The sequence below is a fragment of the Homarus americanus genome, unplaced genomic scaffold (assembly GCF_018991925.1).
Source record: "Homarus americanus isolate GMGI-L3 unplaced genomic scaffold, GMGI_Hamer_2.0 scaffold34921, whole genome shotgun sequence".
Lineage (NCBI taxonomy): Eukaryota > Metazoa > Arthropoda > Malacostraca > Decapoda > Nephropidae > Homarus > Homarus americanus.
This window is the reverse complement of record NW_024741901.1, coordinates 11,021,738-11,041,474: the sequence shown is the minus strand read 5'-3', so window position 1 is coordinate 11,041,474 and position 19,737 is coordinate 11,021,738. Positions and strand designations below refer to the sequence as shown.

The 19,737-nt window shown below is 47.7% G+C and overlaps 1 protein-coding gene across 1 annotated transcript; it reads left to right on the top strand.

Moving 5' to 3' along the window:
* The first annotated feature begins 2,232 nt into the window (after positions 1–2,232).
* LOC121876107 (uncharacterized protein PB18E9.04c-like) lies at positions 2,233–4,151 on the top strand. The gene is made up of 2 exons (XM_042381044.1): positions 2,233–3,250; positions 3,385–4,151. The coding sequence occupies exons 1-2, from the start codon at positions 2,233–2,235 to the stop codon at positions 4,149–4,151; spliced, it is 1,785 nt and encodes a 594-aa protein (XP_042236978.1).
* Positions 4,152–19,737: the final 15,586 nt, after the last annotated feature.

The following is a 19,737-nucleotide window of genomic DNA, read 5'->3' as shown; positions in this document are numbered from 1 at the left end:
AATGGCATAACACTTCATCTCTAATAGCAAGATAGCCGACATATTAAGATTGTATCCACTTTTTTTGCACTTAGTAACTATATCAATTCTCATGTATAGAACCAAATACACAATGTGGAATACCTCCCACGTAAATGTGAATAACAAAGTGTGAGGGCCAGACATACTGCCTCCCTGCTCCTGCCATTTGTGAATAAGTTACCATTTATGTATAGAACTAAACAAATAATGGTAAATGAATGCTGTGTAACATTCAGTGCCATAATATCCTGACAACGGGGTTAATTATTATGCGACCCTTGTAAACTCTACTCTAATCCTTTTGCGCTACCGCTCACAGGATGCGTGTGGGGTGCACTATAAGTAGCCGCTGTAAACGACAAAATTAAAAATAAAAAATCAATCCTCGACCCGTGACCCTCTCCCCGACCCTCACCACTCCTCCCCGACCCCTCCCCTCCTCCCCGACCCTTACCCTCCTCCCCGGCCCCTCACCACTCCTCCCCGACCCCTGACCCCTCTCCCGAACCCTCACCCTCCTCCCCAAACCTGCCCCTCTCTCTCCCCGACCCCTCACCTCTCCCCGACCCCACCCTCCTCCCCGACCCGTGACCCCTCTTGACCCTCACCCACTCCTCCCCGACCCCTCCCCTCTCCCCGACCCCTCACCTCTCTCCCCGACCCCTCACCCCTCCTCCCCGACCCCTCTCCTCCCCCGACCCCTCACCCTCCCCGACCTGTGACCCTCTCCCCGACCCCTCACCTCTCCTCCCCGACCCCTCACCTCTCCTCCCCGACCCTGACCCCTCTCCCCCGACCCCTCACCCCTCCTCCCCGACCCTCCTCCTCCCCGACCCCTCACCCTCCTCCCCGACCCCTCCACCTCTCCTCCCCGACCCCTCACCTCTCCTCCCCGACCCTCACCTCTCCTCCCCGACCCCACCTCTCCTCCCCGACCCTCACCACTCCTCCCGACCCTGACCTCTCTCTCCCCGACCCCTCACCTCTCCTCCCCCGACCCCTCACCCCTCTCCTGACCCTCACCTCTCCTCCCCGACCCTCACCCTCCTCCCCGACCTCCCTCTCCCTCCCCTGACCCTCTCCTCTCCTCCCCGACCCCTCACCTCTCCTCCCCAGACCCCTCACCCTCTCCTCCCCGACCCTCACCTCTCCCCGACCCCTCACCTCTCCTCCCCGACCCTCACCCTCCTCTCCGACCCCTCCACTCTCCCCGACCCCTCACCTCTCCTCCCCGACCCCTCACCTCCCCGACCCCTCCCCTCTCCTCCCAGATCACATCCTCTTGATTGAATAATTTCTTAATTATTACGTCTTCAGAGGCTTAGGTGTGTCTGAGGGGGAGGGGAAGAGAATGAGAGACAAGGAGGGGAAGGATGGAAGGAGAGACAGAGAAAAGAGAGTGATGTAAGAGATGGGTGGGAATGAGAGGAAGGAAAGAAGGAAAAGAGAATGAAGGGAGGGGAAGAGAAAGGAAGGAAATAAAGAAGGGTGAGGCAAAGGAGAGTAAGAAAAAAAAAATGAGAGAGAGAGAGAGAGAGAGAGAGAGAGAGAGTCTACATGAAGAATTGTCCTTTGAGGGGTAGAGATGAATGAATAAAGAGTACATGAAGGAAGTAAGAGAGAGAGTGAAGAAGAAGAGACAATAAGGAAAAGTAATTTGTAGTTTTTCAGCTTTAAAACTCCTTTTCCTTTTCCTCCCTCTCCCCCTCCTCCCCCCTCCCTTCCTCCTCCCTCCTCCTCCCTCCCTCCTCCCTCCCTCCCCCCTCCTCCTCCCCTCCCTCCCTCCCTCCCCTCCTCCCTCCCCCTCCCTCCTTTCTTTTTCCCTCAGGTAGGGACAGAGACACGCCCAGCTTTACCTCCCGTGTTATAGTTGCAATATATATATGTGCATGTAAATTTCCTGACGTATGATTGGTCGAGAAAGTCCACAGGGATCCACCAGGGACCAATCAGGGAACATCTGGATGTAAACAGAATAGATTTAAGTCTCGTGTTTTGATTGTGTGTGTGTGTGTGTGTGTGTGTGTGTGTGTGTGTGTGTGTGTGTGTGTGTGTGTGTGTGTATATTAAATTAATTTGATCTGATAATGAGTGTTGACTAATTGGCTGCTGGTATTAATTTTGCTCTCTCTCTCTCTCTCCTCTCTCTCTCTCTCTCTCTCTCTCTCTCTCTCTCTCTCTCTCTCCGTAGGTACGGAAATGTAACAGGTGATGACAGGCCCCGTCCTCCAGGTTGTACCATTCTCTGTTGTACCTCCCCTGTTGTACCGTTGTACCATTTATCCGTTGTACCATCTACCCGTTGTATCTGCACTCGTTGTACCATCTGCACCCGTTGTACCATCTACACCGTTGTACCATCTACCTCGTTGTACCATCTGCCTCCTTGTACCATACCCGTTGTACCATCTGCACTCGTTGTACCATCTACCCGTTGTACCATCTGCACCCGTTGTACCATCTGCACCCGTTGTACCATCTACACCCGTTGTACCATCTGCACCCGTTGTACCATCTGCACCCGTTGTACCATCTACACCCGTTGTGCCATCTGCCGTTGTACCATCTGCCGTTGTACCATCTGCACCCGTTGTACCATCTGCCGTTGTACCATCTGCCCGTTGTTCCATCTGCACCCGTTGTACCATCGCCGTTGTACCATCTACACCCGTTGTACCATCTGCCCGTTGTACCATCTGCCCGTTGTACCATCTGCACCCGTTTACCATCACCCGTTGTACCATCTGCACCCGTTGTACCATCTGCACCCGTTGTACCATCTCACCCGTTGTACCATCTGCCCGTTGTACCATCTACACCCGTTGTACCATCTGCACCGTTGTACCATCACCCGTTGTACCATCTGCACCCGTTGTACCATCTGCCCGTTGTACCATCTGCACCCGTTGTACCATCTGCACCCGTTGTACCATCTGCACCCGTTGTACCATCTGCACCCGTTGTACCATCTGCACCGTTGTACCATCTGCACCCGTGCCACCATCTGCACCCGTTGTACCATCTGCACCGTTATTGCCATCTGCTCCTTGTACCATCTGCCTCCTTGTACCATCTGCACGCCATCACACCCGTTGTACCATCTGCACCCGTTGTACCATCTGCACCCGTTGTACCATCTGCACCCGTTGTACCATCTGCGCCGTTGTACCATCTGCACCCTTGTACCATCTACACCCGTTGTACCATCTGCCCGTTGCCATCTGCCGTTGTACCATCTGCACCGTTGTACCATCTGCACCGTTGTACCATCTGCCGTTGTCCGCATCTACACCCGTTGTACCATCTGCACCTTGTACCATCTGCCCCCTTGACGCCGCTTCACCCGTTGTCCTGCATCTGCAGCCCATCTACACCGTTGTACCATCTGCCCCGTTGTACCATCTGCACCGTTGTACCTGCACCCGTTGTACCATCTGCCCGTTGTTGCCATCTGCACCCGTTGTACCATCTACCCGTTGTACCATCTACCCGTTGTACCATCTGCACCCGTTGTACCATCTGCACCCGTTGTACCATCTACCCGTTGTACCATCTGCACCCGTTGTACCATCACCCGTTGTACCATCTACCGTTGTACCATCTACACCCGTTGTACCATCTGCACCGTTGTACCATCTGCCCGTTGTACATCTGCACCCGTTGTACCATCTGCCGTTGTACCATCTCGCAGTTGTGCCATCTGCACCGTTGTACCATCTACACCCGTTGTGCCATCTGCACTCGTTGTACCATCTGCACCCGTACCCATCTACACCCGTTGTGCCATCTACCGTTGTACCATCTGCCCGTTGTGCATCTGCCCGTTGTACATCTACACCCGTTGTACCATCCCCGTTGTACCATCTACACCCGTTGTACCATCTGCGCATTGTACCATCTACACCCGTTGTACCATGCACCCGTTGTACCATCTGCCCGTTGTACCATCTGCCCGTTGTACCATCTGCCGTTGCACCATCTGCACCCGTTGTACCATCTGTATCCATTGTACCATATATTGTACCACATTTGTACCATCCACTACCATTGTACCAGCGTTATACCATGTACCGTCTCCACCATACAAGTTACTCTCTCTTGGGTATTTTAAGTCGTTCTCGAGGCCATAGACTGTGGTCCTTGAACGTAATCTTCAAGGGTCTGCTAAATCTGGCCACCCCTCGAGAACCACTCAAAGGTTACGGACCTCTCTCTCTCTCTCTCTCTCTCTCTCTCTCTCTCTCTCTCTCTCTCTCTCTCTCTCTCTCTCTCGGCCAGGACAACGAGATTAAATCCGAGACGTGAACGAAGGATTGACTTATGCATAGCCAGAAGGAAACTCGCGTGACAGTGAAGGTGTAAACAAGGAGACAGACAGACAGTAAACAAATATAGGAGACAGACAGACAGATAGATAGAGTAAACAAAGAAACAAAAACATGAAAAAAACAAGATGGACAAGAACACACAAAGAAATAAATGTAAACAGAGGCAACAATGAGTGTAAACAAATAAACAAGTAGAGGCTAAGCGCACAAAGACAGATAAACAAAGAAATGGCGAACAAAGACAACGTGGGTAATAATAAAGTGTGTATAAACAAACAAACAAATAAATTAGAGTTAAGATATACAGGCGTAAACATACTGAGGTGTACAACGAACAAACACACTCTCAGTTGTTTACCTGCCAAGCAAACAATAAACAAGCAAGCACTCAGTTATACACCATTTATGCAAATAAACAAAAACACACTCAATTGTTTGCACGTCAAGCAAACAAACAATATAGCCACTCAATTGTTTACCCGTTAAGCAAACACTAAACAAACACACTCTCATTTGTACACCAGTCCAACAAACAAACAAAAATGAAAGTAACTTAACGTAAACAAACAAATACACAAACAAACACAGTAGCAAACACAGGTAAAATAGGTCTTTAACACACCTCACTTGTTTACCATACAAACAAGTACAGAAGCAGCAACAGAAGGGATAAAGGGGAGGAGGACGCTGAATAACAGAGAGAGAGGGGAAGGGAGAGGGTGAAGAAAATGTTGGGGGAGGAAAAAGAGAATGAGGAAAGAAGAGGAGAAACGAAGAGAATGAGGGGAGAGGAGAAGGAATGTGAAGAAGAGGGGAAAGAGAGCTTAATGTTGAGGGTGTATAGCTGGGAAGGAAAATGATGAACTACAACGGGGAAGAGGGAAGTGGAGGGAAGACTTAAGAAGAGGAAGACTTAAAGAGGAAGAGGAGGAAGACCTGGGGAGGGAGGGAGAGAGACTCAGGATGGGAGGAGAATAGGAGGAAGACTTGGGGGGGAGGAAGGGGAAGGAGGGTAGAGCAGAGACTTGAGAGAGGGAGGAAGATCTGGGAGGGGATGGAGGAAATGGAGGAGATTACACAACGGATGACGTAGGAGTGAGGCATCATTATTCCCCCTCACTCACCCCCACCTCCTCACCCTTCACGTCTCACACCTCCTCACCCCCCTCACGTCTCTCACCTCACCCCCCTCACGTCTCACACCTCACCCTCACGTCTCACACCTCCTCACCCCCTCACCCCACACCTCCTCACCCCCCTGTCCCACACCTCACCCCTCACGTCTCACATCTCCTCACCCCCCCCACCCCACGTCTCACACCTCACCCTCACGTCCAACACCTCCCTCACCCTCACGCCCAACACCCCTCACGTCTCACACCCCCTCAGCCCTCACGTCTCACACCTCCTCACCCCCTCACCCTCACGTCTAACACCTCACCCCCTCACGTCTCACACACCCCTCACCCTCACGTCTAACACCTCCTCACCCCTCACGTCTCACACCTCCTCACCCCCTCACACCTCACGTCTCACACCTCCTCACCACCTCACCCTCACGTCTAAGACCTCCTCACCCCTCACACGTCCACACCTCCTCACCCCTCACCTCACGTCTAACACCTCTCACCCCCTCACGCCACACTTCTCACCCCCTCACCCTCACGTCTAACACCCCCTCACCGTCTCACACCTCCTCACCCCCCTCACCCTCACGTCTAACACCTCACCCTCACGTCTAACACCTCCCTCACCACGTCTAACACCTCCTCACCCCTTCACGTCTCACACCTCCTCACCCCCTCACCTCACGTCTCACACTTCCTTTGGTTGAACTGCTACTGTTGTTGTTGTTGTTGCAAATTCTTGTTATTGTTGCTGATTGTGGTTGCTGTTGTTGCTTTCTGTTTATAGATAATTGTTTTATGTTGAAGTCATGTTGGTTGTTATTGTGTTGAGTGTTGTTTAGAATAGTTTTTGTTAGGTTAGTGTAATGTGATTTTGTGGTTAATGTGTTATTTGTATTATGTTGTTGTTTGAAGAGTGTATGGTGTGTTGTTTTTTTTGATGTGTGTATTGTTTTCTGATGTTGTGATGATTATAATTATTGTTAATTGGTAGGTTGTAACTAACCAGTTTTTATTGTTTTAATCGCACAGTTGTAATGGTATTCTGTTTTAGGTGATGTTGATATGACGGTGCAGAATTAAGAGAGAATTCAGAATATTAATCAAGGCGGCTTCACTCCTCTGGCGGGACGGGACCCAAGTGCAAGATGCTTTCATGCAAGACTGGTCGAGGTGTTGTCTAAACAGAACCAGCAGCCCAGAAGCTATGTTACAGCTTGGTAGAGATGTCGACTGTCCTTCTCTGCTTAGGTTTGCATTGATCTGCCTCAGGGGAACGAGAACATCGGCCCCAAAGCAAACAACGGTCGCAGATATTGACTATGAGGCAACAGTCACTGAATGGTGCATAGATCTGTGGCTTAACTCAACACAGATAGAGTAGAGACTTTTGTATTAGGATATTTAATTTTAAGGTAATAAAATGGCAGCGAAGGTGTGGGGGAGGCTGGCGGTCATGTTTAAAAAAGTAGAAGTAGTCATAATAGTAGTAGTAGTAGTAGTAGTCATCATTACATCAAGAACTATAACTCAATATAAACACCATGAGTGATGCACCACATCCCTAATTTAATGTAAACACGCGATAATGTTCCCCCCATTCATTTATAGAATCTCTTTGTCTCCCAGAATGACATTAAGTTTCCCATCGTTCATAATCTCACGTTCTTCCCTCCCCTCCCACATCAAAATACACACACACACACGCACACACACTTAATCCTCTCTCTATGCCAGACTATACGCTACACACACGACTCGTCTTGGGATATTTTACGCAATCCCAACCACCACCTCCGGGTTTAGCAGTTATCAGAATGACGGGACTTAACGCAATTCCTATCCTGTTGCGTAAGTTCTCCTCGATACTTGTTATAGGTTACGCAATATTTTATCCTCATTACGCAAGGAACTGAGGTCGTCTTCTGTTTTTACGCCCCCCTCCCCACCCCTCCTCCCCCTCCTTCACCCCCCACCCACTACCCTACCCTCCCCCACCCACCCCGACCTTCATTCACAATCAGTAACACACACACACACACACACACACACACACACAACACACACACACACACACACAAGGGATCTCTGTTTTAACTATCGCGGAATTCTACAAGCAGACAGTTGTTGGGTTTGTAAGAGGGGATGTGTTGTAGTTGTAGCAGTTCTCTACAAGCACGGAAGAGGTGTTGTGATGTGGGTGTAGCCGTAGTTTAGAGGACAGGTTGTAGATTTAGCAGTATATTCTATAAGAACAAGCCTACAAGTATCATATAACCGCTTGTAGATGTAGCTGTAGTCCACAAGCTCCGTAATGCCCGTATTTTTAGGTGTAGTCTCATTCTACAATATTAGTCTATAAGCACAAGGTATAGCTATTATCTACAAGCACTGGGAGGGTCTCGTCTAACTACTGGATACAAGCAGCGAGGATAGACACAGTCACAAGCACATCTTTCGTCTCTCTCTACAAGCACCTTAACATCCCTTCACAATCACATCCCCATCAATTACATTATACCAGCACATTCCCTCACAAACACACATCCCAACACCACCACCACCACCATCACCATCACCACCACTACCACCACCACCACCACCACCACTACCAGCAGCACAAGGTCACTCGGGTCAGCCAGCCAGGTCCATTCTCATACCTGCAGTACTCAACCTATTGGCTGTGTTGATCCATCCGTGAGAACTCTTTCACTCTCACTGAATACCTGAACTTCTGGGACACCCCCCCCACCCCCTTTCTCTCCTCTCTCTTCCCTACCTCCCTCCACCCCCCCCCAAGAACCCGGAACCTCATCTGGGCTCTGAGTCTGTGAGAAGATAGGAGGGGTCCTAGAAATTGGGGTATCTTTTTTGATGCAGAGTCGTGTGTGTGTGTGTGTGTGTGTGTGTGTGTGTGGTGTGTGTGTGTGTTGTGTGTGTGTTTTAGACGGAGATGTTATTGTATTTTTCTTTCTTTCTCTTTCTTCTCTTTCTTCTCTTCTCTGTTACGTGTTACAGTCAGTACCTTTATTTACCTGTCTATAATGAGGTTAATGACTGTACCTTAGTTTCAATGATCACCTGAAGATTAGGCCACCTCCCTCCAGCTTATTTCACCGTAAGATTAACTACTCTAACCTAACCTAACCTAACCTAAGGCTTCTATAAGTTAAGTTCCCTCTACTCTCCTCCCCACCCTCTCCCTCCTTCTCCCCTCTCCCTCCCTCTCTCCCTCCTCCCCTCCACCCCCTGCTCCCACTCTCCCTTTCTCTCCTCTCTCTCTCCACTCCCCCCTCCTTCCTTCTTCCCCTGACCCCCTCCTTCCCACCCCTTCATTCTCCCCTGCCCTCCCCCTCCCCTAGCTGGTGGTGTAAGAACGCATATCATTCACTCAATCACGTCACAACACCAAGATTCCTTCCTTCGCTTATCTCCTTCCTTCCTACCTCTCTACACTCCCTCCTGCATCTCCCTCCTTCCTTCACTCTCTCATCTTCCTCCTTCACCTCCTCATTCTTCCACCTCCTCCTTCTTCCTTCCTCCTTCCCTCCTTCTCTCCTCTCTACTCCTCCTCTCCCCCCTCTCCCTCCTCTCTCCCCTCTTATTTTTCCCTTCCTTCCCTCCCCCAGGCAATACAGTAGCTCTCCTCAGTCAACCCCGCCAGGCACTGACTTCTGACCACAATCCACAAGCTCTGCCCACTGTAGGATTCTTCACTAACCTGTAATTTTGCCTTAAAAAATAAATTATTATCGGAAACATTACACAAAAAAAACAATGGTTGTGAGTTTGGTGATGTGGCGTCGCGACTCACTTAGCAACCAATCAGATGTCAGGGATTGTAAAACGGTTGCTAAGGAGGAACTCGATTTAACCAATGAGCAGGCAGGAATTGTAAAACGGTTGCTAAGGAGGGGCTCGTCTTACTTATAGCAACCAATCAGCTATCAGGGATTGTAAAACGGTTGCTAAGGAAGCCAAAAGTGGGAGGGGCTTAGTTGATAAGTCAATTACAAGAGCAGGTCGCCCTGAGAACAATGAATTAGTGTGTGTTGAGCTGTGGTGAGCAACTTCCGGTATCTTGACTGCTAGATATTGCCCTTCACACCTAACAAAACCTAACCTGACCTAACCTGGTCTATCTAAACTATATTGACAACCTAACCTGACCTGTATTTATCTAACCTAAACTGACTTGATCTGATCTGACCTGACTAGACCTAACCTTGGTTAAAACATGGTCAAATAGTTGGACTCTTAACCTACCTAAAGTCAACTGCCCTACCCTACCCTACCCTACCCTGAAAGCTTCCCACATTGAAATTCCCTCACAAATGAAGGTAAAACAGCCTACCTAATTGGCATAGAAATTGAATTGAGGCTCTACCTCAACTGGATAGGCTCATTATGCCACCAGTTAAGAGACAGAATTCAGACCTGGGATGTTTGTGTGAATACGGAGACTCCTGTGTTAAGACTCACGGCTTCAGAAGGGTGTAGAGACTCGACCTTAATTAGTGTAGGTTAATGAGATGTGTTCAAGGTATGGGATCTGTGTAAAGGTCAAAGGTCACTGTATTGTATAGACAGGTTGGATGGACAGTGTGACGGACAGACGGACAAGCGGAGAGGAGGACGAACGCAATAATAATAATAATAATAATAATAATAATAATAATAATAATGATAATAATAATAATAATGGCGTTTATAGGACATTAATGTAAATTGTGTGTGTGTGTGTGTGTCTGTAAGTGTATGTATGTTATGATTAATATTCGTGTGTAATAATAATAGTAATAATAATAATAATAATAATAATAATAATAATTAACTGTTTATTTAAAAAGTTCTGAATCCCAACGACTGAAAATATACATTGTACAAAAATGACTTATTACATACAAAGACATGGGGTGGGTGGGTCGTTTAACAAAAGCTTTCATTACTGAAAGAAGAAGGAACAATGATTGAACATACAAATTGTTATAGTTTACAATTGATGGCCCGGGCTGGTCATGGAGACACCAGGTGGTGTGGTGTTCACGTGGTGTAGTAACTCGTCCTTGGGTGTTGATATGAAGGACCTCACGTAGTCATGGGGACACCAGGTGGTGTGGTGTTCACGTGGTGTAGTAACTCGTCCTTGGGTGTTGATATGAAGGACCTCACGTAGTCATGGGGACACCAGGTGGTGTGGTGTTCACGTGGTGTAGTAATTCGTCCTCGGGTGTTGATATGAAGGACCTCACGTGGTCATGGGGACACCAGGTGGTGTGGTGTTCACGTGGTGTAGTAACTCGTCCTCGGGTGTTGATATGAAGGACCTCACGTAGTCATGGGGACACCAGGTGGTGTGGTGTTCACGTGGTGTAGTAACTCGTCCTCGGGTGTTGATATGAAGGACTTCACGTGGTCATGGGGACACCAGGTGGTGTGGGGTGGTGTCACAGTACCTCACCTTTCTGGGTGGTGTTGTGTTATCTCGCAGTCAGGTGTGAAGCCGATCCACTATTGTTCCCAGGGTGGACTGATTAGCACCTCCTGGTCAGAAGATGGTGGTCACTTCCCAGGGGTGCCTATCTCACTGGTGGGTCACGGCTCTCAATGGTACTGTCTAGTGCTGAATTCACAGGCTTAAACACTGTTCATCAATGTTCAACACTGATCCCACTTCTTTCCGATACGAAATTGTCACTTTTGAGTATGTTGATATCCCGGTGGTGAGGATGGGTCGGGGAGAGGGACTTGGGGAATGGGCTGAACATTGGCCAAGGGAGGCAGGTGCTCAGCAGGAGCAGCGCCTGAATAGGTTTCGACCCTACGGTGGTCAAGGATGTGTGTGTGTGTGTTTGGCATGAGCATAAGTGTATGTATGTTATGATTAATATTCGTTTGTGTATGTATGTACGGTATGTGTGTATGTTTTGCCACAGTATCGTTACTAAGGCGTTGATGAGACTCTCTTATGAGACTCTCGCTATAAGCTTGTACAAGAGCCTCATCTGGCCTGTGTTATCCCCCCCCACTCGTAGGTGCACTTGAGGTGAGCTGTGTTTGTTTGTTGGTTTGTCTGGCCACTTGATCTTAGTGGGTATAAAATGCTATTTATTGTGTCTTTCTTCGTCTTCGTTCTTATCCTGTTTTCTTCTTTCTCTTTATCATATTTTCTTCTCTATAATTTCTTCTTATTTTCTTTTTTTTTAAGTTTCTTATTTTGTTGTTGTTGTTGATGATGTTGTCCTCCTTCTCCTTAAAACTTATTGACCTGTATATAGGTTAGGCTAGGTTAGGTTTGGCTAGGTTAGGTTTGGCTAGGTTAGGTTAGGCTAGGCTAGGCTAGGCTAGGCTAGGCTAGGCTAGGCTAGGCCAGCTTGTGCTAGGGCCAGGCTTCAGTTTGGTTGTGTTAGGCTAGCCAGGCCAGGGCTTGGTTAGGGGTTAGCCAGGTCAGGCTAGGCTTGGTTAGGCTAGGCTAGGCTAGGCTAGGCTTGGTTTGGTTTGGTTAGGTTAGGTTAGGCTAGGCTAGGCTAGGCTTGGTTTGGTTTGGTTTGGTTTGGTTAGGTTAGGTTTGTCTTGGTTAGGTTAGATTAAGTTAGATAATATCTCAATATCTTCTCCTTTTGTCTCGCTCACCTCGTCTCCATAGTCGCCATGACCACTAGTCTGGCATCACTGCTAGAGACGGGTCACTACCTCTAACTTGGCAACAATTACTCTACATACAAAGTGTGGTGGTGGTGGTGCTGTGTAATGACGCTTGTAAACTCTCTGCTTTTACCCAATTATGTTGTTTAAGACTTAATTAACACTTGGTAAATACTGAACCATTAAACTAGGTTGTGTTGTGATAGTGTACTTCAGTGTGTGTGTGTGTGTGTGTGTGTGTGTGTAAGTAAATAAGAACAAGGACAAATTTTTTGTTTAACAAATTTATTGGCAGAGCTTGTAGTACAGTTTGCCTATTCTGAGTAATTCAGTCAGGTCTTGACACTGAGGGTGGTATCACCTCTCACTGCCACGCAGGACAGAGGTTCATACACAAAGAAATACTGTACATCATATTCATTAACAACTATATATGTATAGAGGTCAGATTCATATGGGTAATGTCACTGTTCACTGCCATGCAGGACAGAGGTTCGTACACAAAGAGATGCATCATATTCATTGACAGTACATATACATATATGTAAACACACACACGCACATATACATACACATACATATATACATACACATATACATGTACATGTACATATATATACACACACGCACACATACATACATATACGTCGGTCAGATTCATGTGGGTAATGTCACTTTTCACTGCCATACAGGACAGAGGTTCGTACACAAAGAAGGAAATACATAACATTCACCAGCAGCATATATAGGACAAAGAATTAGCAACACCGCTTAAAAACAAGAATGAGGAAAGATAACAACAATAACAACAACAACAACAACAACAACAACAACAACAAAACAACAACAACAAAACAACAACAACAAAAATCACCAGAAAAAAAAATAAAATAAAAATAAAAACATAAAACCAGGGAATGAATAAATAAACGGATTACCGAAATAAAAAAAAATGAAAAAAAATGAAATGGTGGGTCATGAGTTGTTTTCTTTGGGGGGTAAAAAAAACCCTCAGCTTTATAAGGAATTAGTGTCAGTAAGAACGTGGCCTCAAGCTTAGTGCCGGGGCTTTGTGTGTCGTTAACTTGTGCTCGGGAGGAATTTTTGCTGGGGGGGAGTGGGTTGGAGTGTGTGTGGGGGGGTGTGGGTGTTTGTGTGAGGGTGGGGGATGTTTTTGTGTGTAGGGGAGGTGAGTATGTTATTGTTGCTCCATAATTAAGGTTACTATATACTGTTCCACACACACACACACTGAGGGGTCTTTATATGGTGGTCTGGGATGGATAAGACCAACACATTGGGTGGTCTTAATAGGTCTTGAATTTCTTAAGGGAAACACGTCTCGTACTTGTTTGGTACTGTCCCCTCATTCCCCCTCTCTCTCTCCCCACACACCCTCCCTCCTTCCTCCCTCCCCCCTCTTCCCTCTCCCCAGTCCTTCAACTCCCTCCTCCCTCCTTCCCCCTCTCCCTCTCACCCCAGTCCCCCTCTTCCAACCCCCTCCTCCCCTTTCCTCCACTTACCCTCCCCCTCTTCAACCCCTCCTCCCCTTTCTCCTCCCTTCCCCTCTCCCCTCTTCCAGCCCCCCTCCCTCCTTTTGCTCCCTCACTTTTCCCTCTCCTACTTCCCCCCTCTCCCCTCTTCAACCCCCCCCTCCCTCCCCTCTCTCCCTCCTTCCCCCTCTCCCCCAGCTCCCAGCCTCTTCAACCCCCTCCCCCCCTCTCTCCTCCTTCCCCCCATCCAGCCTCTTCAACCCCCTCCCTCCCCCCCTCTCCCCCCTCCCCTCCCCCTCTCTCCCTCCCTTCCCTCTCCTTCCCTCCCCTCTCCCCCCTCCCTCCCCTCTCCCCTCCCCTCCCCTCTCTCCCTCCCTCCCCCTCTCCCTCCTCCTCTCCCCCTCTCTCCCCCTCTCCCCTCTCCCCTCCCTCTCCCCTCCCCTCCCCTCCCCTCTTTAAATCAAGTGTTGGTCAACATAGTAGACTTGTGTTGATGCTTGCTGTTGGCTAGTGAGGGAGGAGGAGGAGGAGGAGGTCGTCTTTGTTTATTGATTTGTACTGTGAATGAACTCTGACTGTGGGGTCTTTCAGCTCAGGTGGCCATCAACAACAACAAAAACAACAACAAAAACATCAACATCAACAACAAAAACAACAAGAAAAACAACAACATCAACATCAACAACAAAAACAACATCAACAACAAAAACAACAAAAGCAACAACAAAAAGAACATCAACAACAACATCAACATCAACAACAACAACAACAACAAAAACAACAACAAAAACAACATCAACATCAACAACAACATCAACATCAACAACAACATCAACAACACCAACACCAACAACCAAGATATTTAGTACTTCATCCACGTCACAGAACACTACAGAAGGGCCACCAGGCCTTGGGGTCAATCTTCTCCTTTTGTGGACATTTTAGAGTTTTTTTTTTACATGATTTTTTTTACAAGATTCGGTTTGGTGTTTTTACATGATTCGGTTCGTTTTTTTTTACAAGATTCGGTTTGGTGTTTTTACATGATTCGGTTCGTTTTTTTTACAAGATTCTATTCTTTTTTTTTTTTTTTTTACATTCTGTCAGTTTTTCACAGATTATCTGGCCTCACAAGCAAAATTCACTATTCATGTTCCTTAGATCACAGAATGAGGATATGTGTGTGTGTGTGTGTGTGTGTGTGTGTGTGTGTTTTATCTATACAGGAGGAAGTGTTGGTGTGAGAGATTTGAAGAGGTGGAGCCTTGACTCTCTCTCTCTCTCTCTCTCTCTTATACTTTCTCTCCTCCCCTTTCTTCCCCTCCCTCTCCTCCCTTCTCCGCCTCAATCTATTCCTCCTCTCATCTTTTTTTTCCACTCCTCCCCTTTCTTCCTCCTTCCCAAGTCTCCCCCTCCCCCTCCCTGTCTCTCCTCCCCCCTCCTCCTGTCTCCTCCCTCCTCCTCCTCCTCCCCCCTCCTCCTGCCCCCTCCTCCTGCCCCTCCTCCTGCCCTCCTCCTCCCAGTCACCGTCATTGTATCCATAATCCAGGCATCTGGTTCACCTGGTTTATGTGCACTGATTACACACCTGCCCTGCTCCTCCCTCTCCCTGGATGAGGGAGGAGGAGCTGGAGGAGAGGGGAGTGGCAGGAGAGGGGGAGGGCAGTGAGAGGGGGAGAGTGACAGGAGTAGGGAGTGTGGACAGTGAGTGGGGGGAGTGACAGTGAGTGGGGGGAGGACAGTGTGAGTGGGGGGGAGTGACAGTAAAGGGGAGGACAGTGAGTGGGGAGTGACAGTGAAAGGGGAGAGGGTAATGAAAGGGGGAGAGTGACAGTGAAAGGGGGAGGACAGTGAAAGGGGAGAGGACAGTGAAAGGGGAGAGTGGGACAGAGGGGGAGGACAGGAAAGGGGAGAGTGGACAGTGAGTGGGGGAGGCTAGTGAAAGGGGGAGAGAGAAGCTGTGGGGTAGAATTGAGGAGTGAATTTTTTGAAGTGAGAACAGGAGTGAGGAGATGAGAACCCCCCCCCCCCCCCCCCCACTCCATTCCCCTCCATCAGTGAGAGAGTTAGAGGGAGAGGGACCAGGCAGAACCACTTGTTGATAATGGTGATGCATTACTGTGAGGAGCTGTGGAGTGACAATTTGTTGAGGCCTGTGACCACCACCCACTCATACTCTTCTCACTCCACTATTCTCACTTCCACCCACCCACCCACAACACTCAGCTTAAAGTTGGTCCCAGCTTCCAGGATCTTTTATGGCTTAGGAGCCCACTTGTAGTGCTTCTCACCTGTGTGTGTGTGTGTGTGTGTGTGTGTGTGTGTGTGTGTGTGTGTGTGTGTGTGTGTGTGTGTGTGTGTGTGTGTGTGTGTGTGTGTGTGTGTGTGTGTGTGTGTTGTGTGTGTGTGTGTGTGTGTGTGTGTGTGTGTGTGTGTGTGTGTGTGTGTGTGTGTGTGTGTGTGTGTGTGTGTGTGTGTGTGTGTGTGTGTGTGTGTGTGTGTGTGTGTGTGTGTGTGTGTGTGTGTGTGTGTGTGTGTGTGTGTGTGTGTGTGTGTGTGTGTGTGTGTGTGTGTGTGTGTGTGTGTGTGTGTGTGTGTGTGTGTGTGTGTGTGTGTGTGTGTGTGTGTGTGTGTGTGTGTGTGTGTGTGTGTGGAAAAGAATGACTGTCACCCTTAAAGCAAAATAATTGGCTTGACTCATCCCAGCCCTTAACTTTGTCTACCACTCAGACAGTTCTTAAAGCTCTTGTAACTCAGGTGACTGTCGTTCGTTCCCTGACTGTCTCTGTGTGTGTGTGTGTGACTGTTGTTGTTCTTGAGGTGTGACTGTTTATAATATCTCACACATTCTTTGTTAACACTCAGTAACTGTATACCCAAAGCTATTCTGGCTCTTATGTTACCTCTTGACTGTTTGTGACTGTTGTAACTGTATATTCATCCACTGACAATAGCGACGAAAACTCAGTAAGATTCCCTCGTTATATACGTACTCAAACCCAGTCAGACTACCACCCACCCACGCCCACCCACCTTTGCTCCTTGCCCAATTCACCCACCCCTGCCCACTGGGATCTCCTCGCTCCACCCACCTCGCCCAGCCCATCTGCCTGCTCCACCCACCCCTTCCACCACCTTGCCTAGCCCACCCACCCGGTTTGGCCCACCCCACCCTGCCTGGCTGCCTCCACTCCACCATGCTCGCCCACCCACCCCGCCCACAAAACTCCTCTGACTGTGGCTGACTGTCGCTTTTGACTGTGTGTGTGTGTGTGTATTTTGGATACATTAATTGTACTTTCCTGTCAGTTGATTGATATTGTGAACTGTTATAGACTGTAAACTGTTTGGGGACATTGTGTGTTTGACTGGTAACTGGTAAATACATATAAATTGACTTCTTCCCTTTGAATACACTTACCAATCTTGACTGTCAAATACCATTGACTGCTTAACTGTTATCTGGTGAATACATTAACTGTATTTGACTGGTAACTGGTGAATACATTAACTGGTTGTGTAACTGTGTCTTCTGGTTCGTCTGGCTAAATGGATAAACCAGGGTCCCGGGTTGTAGATAGATGGAGTGATTTAAATTTTGAAGACGCGTAGAATATCAGATGAGGTGGCGAGATGGTTGACTCTTTGTGGCTCAGAAGTGTGTGTATGTGTGTGTGTGGCTCAGAAGTGTGTGTGTGTGTGTGTGTGTGTGGTGGGGTTGTGGTGTTTGTGTGTGTGTGTGTGTGGTGTGTGTGTGTGTGTGTGTGTGTGGGTGGTAGGGAGAGGGGCTTTGTATGCTTGTGATCTCTCTCTCTCTCTCTCTCTCTCTCTCTCTCTCTCTCTCTCACACACACACACAGCCTCCACTAAAATTTATCCTCAATATATGAACAGTCCCTCCATGAACTGAGGCTTCGCTTGGGGTGATTGGCACAAGGGGATGGCAAGTGACGGGGTGGCGATGAGCGGCGTCTTCCCACAAAACGCTCTCTGTCTGTTGGCCGACCTGATATTAAATATATTTTTAAAGCGGGAAGGACCTGTATCTGTTTTGGACGGGAAGGACCTGTATCTGTTTTGGACGGTAAGGACTTATATCTATTTATTTTCGACTGAAGGTTTGTGTCATTATTTGTGGCATTATTCCTCATTTGTCGGATTATTAATGAAAATTTTTGGCGGGAAGTATTATCATAACTTTTGGCGGGAAGAACTTGTGTGTATTTTGGCGGGAAGTTTTATTACAATTTTGGCGGGAACGACTGATTAAATATTGTGTTGACTGAGGCTTTTAATGAGAGAGAGAGAGAGAGAGAGAGAGAGAATCCCCTCCTGTGCTTAAAGAGCGCTGGCAGACAAAAGGCATTGAGTGCGTTAGTATAGGTAGCGTCGCGTAACCCCCTCACCACCAAACCTGCCATTATCACTGAGATGAGGGTAACGCCAGGCGCATTTGACTGCTCGTACTGGCGTTGGTTTATGGTATAGACGTAGGGATGGAATGACTCACTACGCCAGACGATCGAACGCCTGTTGTCTGCCCTCGTTGGCGCTCTTTTATGGCAGGCAGAGAGGGTTGTGTCTGAAGGAGGCGAAGAAGTGGGTGAAGGAGGAGGTAGGAATCGGACACAGCGACGCGGGGGGTACATCATAAGACGGCTGGCGCGGAATTGGCGATTTTTTGGGCCTTATCGCCGGCGGGATGGTCGAAGTTGGCGCGTTTTTTTATAAGGCTTGAATTGTTGGACATTACGACGGTGGTGTCCTCTGGTGTCCTGGGAAAAAATCAGCTGAGAAAAAAACAGTTACCGGGAAAAAACAGTTACCGGGAAAAAAACAGTTACCGGGAAAAAAAGTTACCGGAAAAAACCAGTTGGCGGGAAAATCTCAGGAAGTGGTGAAATTTTGTTGTCAAGAAGATTTATGAAGGGTAGAAGACAAGAAGAACAAAAGGATAGGAAAGAGACATAGGCGTGATATGAAGAAGACTTAGGGAGGATAAGAAGATAGAGGCAGGATAGAAGAAGATAGGAAAGAGACAGGTAGGATAGGAAGACACTGGCAGGATAGGAAGGAGATGTAGACAGGATAGGAAGAAAACTGGAGGAGGAGAATAGGATAGGAAGAACAAGATAGGAAAGGGACATTAGCATGATAGAAAGAAGACATCGGCAGGATAGGAAGAAGACATCGGCAGGATAGGAAGAAGACCGAAGAAGAATAGGATAGGAAGACGAACAACAGGATAAACAGAACAAGATAGAAAAGAGACGTCGGCAGGATAGAAAGACTCAGAGGCGTAAAATCAGAACACTTGGTAGAGCTGTTGTATTGTCTCCCCGGTTGATGGCCAGACAATTGCAACTTCCTTCATTCCTTCCAATTTTCTTCTCGTTTTCATCCTTTTTTTTGTTCTTCCCCTTTTTTTTTATCCGGTTGTGTTTTTTGTTTATGGGACACACACACACACACACACACACACACACACACGCCAGGTGATCCCACGAGGTCGGGATACTCCTCTTGCCTCCTGTTTGTTTTTATGGAGTTGTTGGGATGGCTGGCGTCTCTCTCTCTCTCTCTCTCTCTCTCTCTCTCTCTCTCTCTCTCTCTCTAATATATATATACTACCTCGTGTTTCTTGGTGTTGGGTTGTGTGTGAGAGAGTGAGAGACCAGTAGAGAGAGATAAGAACATAAGAATGGAGGAAACTGTTATTGGCCCATACTGGCAGTCCCATTTACACCCAACCCCTATCGCTCATATATCCACCCAACCTATGTTTGAAGCTACCCAGCGTGTTCGAGTTAATGATGATGTTTGGTAACTTGTTAGGTAGTAGGCAGCTACCAAACAGGGAGGTACTACCGCCTGGGGAGGTAGGCATAATGTGTTGTCTATGGTAGACCCTGCTGCCATATGGCATCAAAAATTTTTTCCAAGTCCCAGGTTGCTCATCTGACTTTTTGCCTCATTTACACACAATTGCAGGGTCTCAATTGTTTCTCTTACTATTGACAACACAACATACATATATTTTCTCACTATTGATTGATTTTTCATTTTTGTATTTATTATTATTATTATTATTATTGTATTTATTATTATTATTATTATTATTAT